At 42.7% G+C, this 6,239-nt stretch overlaps 2 protein-coding genes across 3 annotated transcripts; one reads left to right on the top strand and one right to left on the bottom strand.

Annotated features, from left to right (window-relative positions):
• Nucleotides 1–208: 208 nt before the first annotated feature.
• On the bottom strand, nt 209–2,032 carry LOC133835615 (tether containing UBX domain for GLUT4). Of its 2 annotated transcripts, none has more exons than XM_062265630.1 (2): nt 1,885–2,032; nt 209–1,802 (listed from the first exon to the last, which is right to left on the bottom strand). In XM_062265630.1, exon 2 carries the CDS (start codon nt 1,759–1,761, stop codon nt 328–330), a length of 1,434 nt encoding a protein of 477 aa, XP_062121614.1. In that variant the 5' UTR covers nt 1,762–1,802; nt 1,885–2,032; the 3' UTR covers nt 209–327. The 2 variants fall into 2 exon arrangements, with proteins under 2 accessions (XP_062121614.1, XP_062121613.1); XM_062265629.1 differs by having other exon boundaries at nt 209–1,818; nt 1,885–2,025.
• A 281-nt stretch (nt 2,033–2,313) lies between these two features.
• LOC133835608 (methylcrotonoyl-CoA carboxylase subunit alpha, mitochondrial) lies at nt 2,314–5,778 on the top strand. Its single transcript, XM_062265620.1, has 7 exons — nt 2,314–2,464; nt 2,561–3,317; nt 3,373–3,879; nt 3,940–4,231; nt 4,297–4,497; nt 4,559–4,717; nt 4,775–5,778. The coding sequence occupies exons 1-7, from the start codon at nt 2,424–2,426 to the stop codon at nt 4,903–4,905; spliced, it is 2,088 nt and encodes a 695-aa protein (XP_062121604.1). The 5' UTR covers nt 2,314–2,423; the 3' UTR covers nt 4,906–5,778.
• The last annotated feature ends 461 nt before the right edge of the window (nt 5,779–6,239 follow it).

Raw genomic sequence — 6,239 nt, 5'->3', positions numbered from 1 at the left:
ATTATGGAGCAACTAGTTCCTCTGCTGTAAGTCTCCTCAGATTAGTCTTCCCTCAACTTAATCTCAGTCAACACAACAATTTGCTTTACTCATGCACAATCTAAAATCAGCCATAGTCTAAGTCAAAGCATGGGCCCTGCCCCGCAATTGTGGATCCTAAAATATTTTCTCCATCAGATGTCCTTTCTAAAAAAAACAACTTCGAGCATTTGAACGCTTTACAAATAAAGCGAAAATTTTCTTTCTTTGAAAATCACATACAAACTGTTCGCTTAAAGCCCTTTTAGCCCAATTAGTAGTACATTCGATAACAATTATTATTATTAACTAGTTGAGCTGACGCTGGCTTTGGTGAGACGATACTTCCTGCACAGCAAAGAGAGCTCCCTCCTCCGACGTCAGTTGATCCATGTATTTGGCCTGCAGGCAACCATCGGAGACGCCATTCAGCTTCTCCTCAACGAATGTAAAGTGCAGCATGGCATTGGGCACACAATTCAACTCCAGCAGCGTCTCACTCGATGGCAACACCTTCTTCGGCGGTATGGTAAACAAATGGAATTGTTCGCTGGGATTCGTCAGAAATTCACGCACAAAGTCCTCCACACGGGAGAGAGGTTCGTGTGGCTTAAAAATGCCTTGAAGTACATAACGATTGGGGAACTGTATGCGTATCACGCAATCCTTGTATTGATTGAGCTTCGCCAACATCGCTTTCTGACGCTCCAATTCACGCAGATTAGAAGTGAGCAGTGGTGCATCCTCGTTGCCCGAGGCTGTGCGCTTTAAATCACGGAGCACCATTTTTAAGTCATTGACAGTCAGATCAAAAAAGGAATCGGGCAAATCATCGTTATTCTTATTAGCAGCATCCAGTGAGAAAAGCACCGCGTTTCTTGGACCAATAACATTAACCACGGGAGGCGCTTTGCCTGGCAACTCTTCGGCATCAGCATCTTCATATTCTTGTTGCCTATTGCGATGATGCAATGAATAACCGGATCCACTGCCCCAATCGTATTTAGCTTTGACGGGTTCATCTTTGGGAACTGCAGCAGCAGCTGCATTCTCTTCCTCTGCCTTGCCAGCGGTCTCTTCCGGAGCTGTGCGCTTTAGTGATTTGACCATATCGCTGGTGAGCGCAAACCCACCGCCACCACCGCCAGAAGAGCCGCCCATGGCCGAACGCGAGGTGCTCGGCTGGTCATCATCATCCTTGGGTTTGGACTTCACTTCAGCTGGTTTGTAGACATTTGCCTGACGCTTCAAATCCTCTGGTTTCTTATTAATCAGCCGCATCATGGCACGACCCTCGAGTATCCCCAGCGATTTCAATGTCGTTTTTTGCATCTGCTCCGCACCAATCACCTCGCTGCGCATGTAAATAATCACAGGACTCTCATAGCTATCTGCCAGTGTCAGGCACAATTCCTGCACCACATGCCACACGGTGGCGCTGGGTGAAAATTCGCCTTGTTCACGGCTGCCATCTGCCAGTTGGATGCATACCACGACGTTGCTCAGCGTGCGTCGTTTCTCTGTGGGTTCCATTTCAAGCACACAGTTGTTGGGCAGCCCGCTAAAGCGAAACTGTTGCGTCAAACTCACATCTTTGTTGTGGAACTTGAGGCAATGTTGCTCGCTGTCGAAGCCATGTTTGGTGCTAGCAGTCTCTAGGATCTCCAGCAGCGTCATATCAGGCTTAACGTTGACATTCTGACGCCGTCCATTGGGTAAAAGGATTGTGACCCGTTTGTCCATGCTTCTTCTTCAACGAATCTCAGTTGCAGTGGAGACGCTTTCTATGATGAAGAAGCCCTATTTATTGTGTGGTGGGGAGCAACATGTGTATATTAGAATTTTCATGTAACCAAAAATACGCACAGCTGTTTGAATTTACTGTCAATTTTCAAATTCGCTTTAAGATGCCGAAGCTTTCTTTATTTGTTTATTAAACAAAACGTAAACCGTAAAGCCCAATTTATGCCGGTCACCAATGCACCGATAACGATAAAAATACCGCTAAGGCCAATAACCCGAAATACCATACAAAAATATACCGATTTTCTTATAAATTTCTGTTGTCGATAATCGATAAGCCAAAGCACTATTATCAATCCCATTTTAAATATTGTAAGGTGCATAAATCATTTAAAATAATCAATTAATAATATAAATATAAATATGCTTTAGCTGTAATTAATATGATTGTCATTAAGTGCGTATTTAATATGCTAACCAAACAATACAAAATTGGATAACAGTTTTGCATGACATGCATGTCTGACCATAGAAATCAGTGTTACCGGCTGCATGCTCTGCTGATCGTGTGCGAAAAACACTTGTGATAAGGCTGCCACTCAGCGCGCAGCAGTTCTTTTTTTTATTATTATAAATATTTACAATAAATAAGCTCTGCGCAAATGTATACAAGATTATTGCAACACTTGGGAAACGGCGCTAGGTAAGCAGCACAATAAGATTGAATCATAGACAGTGCCAATAAAGAACGTTACTTCTGGAGAACAACTGTTACATAAACATTTTTTTGCATTTCCAGGTGCTTGGCTACAAAGGCCACACCGAAAGTGCAGCCCATCAACAAAATTGTGATTTCAAATCGTGGCGAGATCGCCTGTCGTGTGATAAAGACTGCTCGCAAGCTGGGAGTGCGCACAGTGGCTGTTTACTCCGATCCCGACGAGCACAGTTTGCACACCGAGTTGGCCGATGAAGCGTATCGTGTAGGTGAAGCCTCCGCCTATTTGCGTGGCGAACGCATTCTTGAAATTGCCAAGAAATCTGGTGCGCAAGCAATTCATCCTGGCTATGGCTTTCTGTCCGAGTCCGTGGAATTCGCAGAGCTATGCCAGAAGGAAGGTGTCATTTTCATGGGCCCACCCAGCTCAGCCATTCGTGACATGGGCATCAAGAGCACGAGTAAAGCCATCATGGCAGCTGCCGGAGTTCCCATCATTAATGGCTATCATGGTGATGATCAATCCGACACTTGCCTGCAAGCTGAAGCCGCCAAGATTGGCTTTCCTCTTATGATCAAGGCTGTGCGCGGCGGTGGCGGCAAAGGTATGAGAATTGCTGAGAAACCCGAGGATTTCCTTACCGCCTTGAACTCGGCACGCATTGAATCACAGAAGGCTTTCGGCAATAGTTCTGTGCTGCTTGAGCGTTACGTGCGCTCGCCGCGTCACGTTGAGGTCCAAGTCTTTGCGGATCAGTATGGTGACGCTGTCTATTTGTGGGAACGCGACTGCAGCGTGCAGCGTCGTCATCAGAAGATTATCGAAGAAGCGCCAGCGGTAAGCACATATCTTTATAATTAATGAGGCTTAACTAACGTCATATTTATTGTAGCCTGGTTTATCCGAGGAACTGCGTCGGGAACTGGGCGAAGCTGCTGTGCGCGCTGCCAAGGCTGTGGGCTATGTTGGCGCTGGCACTGTGGAGTTCATATTGGACAAGGAGGATCTGTCCTTCCACTTCATGGAGATGAACACTCGCCTGCAAGTCGAGCATCCCATCTCTGAAATGATCACCGGCACCGATCTTGTTGAGTGGCAAATACGAATTGCTGCCGGAGAACCTCTTCCCCTAACACAGGCACAGATCAAGCGCAGTGGCCACGCTTTCGAGGCCCGTATCTATGCTGAGAATCCACGTGGAGGCTTTCTGCCAGGCGCTGGCCCATTGCGCTATCTGAGTACTCCCAAACCCAGCGCTGAGGTGCGAGTGGAGACAGGAGTTCGTGAGGGAGACGAGGTGTCTGTGCACTACGATCCCATGATTGCCAAGCTGGTTGTTTGGGGCGAGAATCGCACGCAGGCACTGAACTCGCTGATTGCTCGTTTGGGCGAATATCATGTGAGTATTTTACAAGCTTTTCTCCTCTGTGCAAGTTGTTAAACATTAAATTCTTTATAGATTTCTGGACTGGAAACTAACATCAACTTCCTCATCGATTTGGCCTCGCATCCCGAGTTCCAGTTGGCCAATGTGCACACTGGCTTTATTGATCAGCACTTTGATACACTGTTTCCACCGATTGTCATCGAGCCACAGCAGCTGAGCCAAGCAGCGCTTTCCCTAATCTTCAATGAACTGCAGGCAGCTGCAACTAATGCCAGCGGTCGTCAAGATCCATTTGCTGCCGCATCGAATGCGCGTCTCAATTACGCGTTGCTGCGCAAATACAACTTGAAGGCTCAGGACAAGGGTATGACATTGAAAATGGGGTAATTCCTTTTATTATAAATCTAATTACACTTGTTTCTATTTTAGTTTATGCTGTAGAAGTTAAGTATGACAATGGCGACATTGAGATCCGCGTTGATGGCGGCGCCTGGCAAGTCATCAAGGCCGAGCGTGTGCTGGATGGCGAACGTCTGAAAATCCGTGCCAACATCGACAACACAATTTCCACCTACAATGCCAACATTGATGGCTCAAACGTTACGCTCTTCTTGGAGGTAAGCTCTTTAAGTTATCTGCCTTTCAACAGTAATTAAATTGATGTCTTTCTTAAATAGAACGGCAAATTAAGACTTTGAGCTGGTGCAGCCCAAGTTTTTGAGCGCCCAGGCTGATCAGTTAGGCAGTGGTGGTTCCAGAGTTGTGGCACCAATGCCAGGTGTGCTGGAGAAGGTGTTAGTTAAGCCAGGCGATAAGGTGAAGAAGGGCGACAGTCTGGCCGTGCTCATTGGTAAGTTTAACAATGAAATATGAACGTAAAATCATTGTTAATTAATCCTTTTAACAGCCATGAAAATGGAGCACATACTGAAGGCGCCAAAGGATGCTGTCATTAAGTCGATTGGCGGCGCCGAGGGCGATAATGTTGCCAAGGGCGCTGCAGTTATTACTTTCGTCGATGAGGAAGCTGCCAACTAAGAATGATTGTGATTTTGATTGCGTACCAGGGAAATTGTTGCATTTATCCACAAGAATGTTTTTGTGTTTTCTTTGTCTATTTCTGTGTTTTATAATCAGTTTTAAGCTTTACCGCGTGCATTTATTAGATTTAAGCCATGTAATGGACCATTATTGTTGTCATGTCCTTTGACATTAAAAGCAGAATATATTTTTTGAATCGAATGGAATTCGTTTCATTTGTGTGCATAAACCAAGAATAAAATTGGAAAAAAATTTAGTTTTGTTTTATTTTTTAATTTTTTGTTTGATTCTGTGTTTTCTGGTTTAATTTATATGCATGTTCTCGCAATCACTTCTCACAGACATAACATTCATACAATATACATAGCGAAGTATGTAAAATAAAATACAGATTGCTTAGGTAATTTAGCAAATATTTGATTGATCTATTGTGAGGAAACAAATGATTAAGAATGCGATTGTTTGCTTACATTTCGCGTTTATTTTGTTGCAACTTAAAACATAATAATTTAATAAATGTTTAACAAATTTCACTTAATACAAAAAAAACACTAAATAATTAAAAATATATGTATATATTTATATATGTACTTAGTATAAACATAATCAAGTTTATTTTATTTATAATCTTTTTTTAGGTTTCTTTTTTGTTTTGTTTTTTTTTTTCGTTTTGCTTTTATTAGTCCACATTTGTCCTATCTTCGCTGGCGTTTTCTATACTGTTTTTTTTTTGATTTGTTATTTCTTTATCATTCAATTAATGAATTTCACTTGATTTGCAAGAGGGGAAACGCTTCTCGTAGGGGGGGGAGGCGAGCGAACGAGACTTGTGTGGCATGATGAGTACTGAAGATGCAATTTGGTTTTGCTTGCCTTAATCAAAACTGTTCCGCTGTGTCCGACACAACGGCCGAGCACACACATATATAATGTATTTATATATATGTATATATATATTTATTTATTTATTTTGTTTCCTAAGTTTTTATTTATGTATGCATGTATCTTTTGGGTGTGTATTTCGTGTGTTTATGTAGTAGGTTTCATTTGATTCAGTTAATGTTTAGATTGCTCGCTTTCCATGCGTAATACATCTCTCATTTATATATACTATATAAATACAATTATTAACGTGCAACTTAAACCACCATAGTATTAGTGAATGCAGGTGTGTGTGTAGGTGAGAGAGTGTTTGTGTGTGTTGTCGTATGTGTATGTAATTTGTTTAGGTAATAAGGTATAAAGTACAATAACTATTTAAACACCCTTTCATTCATTATCGCTTTCTATTTCTTTTCTTTTTTCTGCTCCGTCTGACTTCGTCTACATTT

The sequence above is a fragment of the Drosophila sulfurigaster genome, chromosome 2R, assembly GCF_023558435.1.
Source record: "Drosophila sulfurigaster albostrigata strain 15112-1811.04 chromosome 2R, ASM2355843v2, whole genome shotgun sequence".
Taxonomy (NCBI): Eukaryota; Metazoa; Arthropoda; class Insecta; order Diptera; family Drosophilidae; genus Drosophila; species Drosophila sulfurigaster.
The sequence above is the reverse complement of the archived record's forward strand: the minus strand, read 5'-3'. Positions and strand labels throughout refer to the sequence as shown.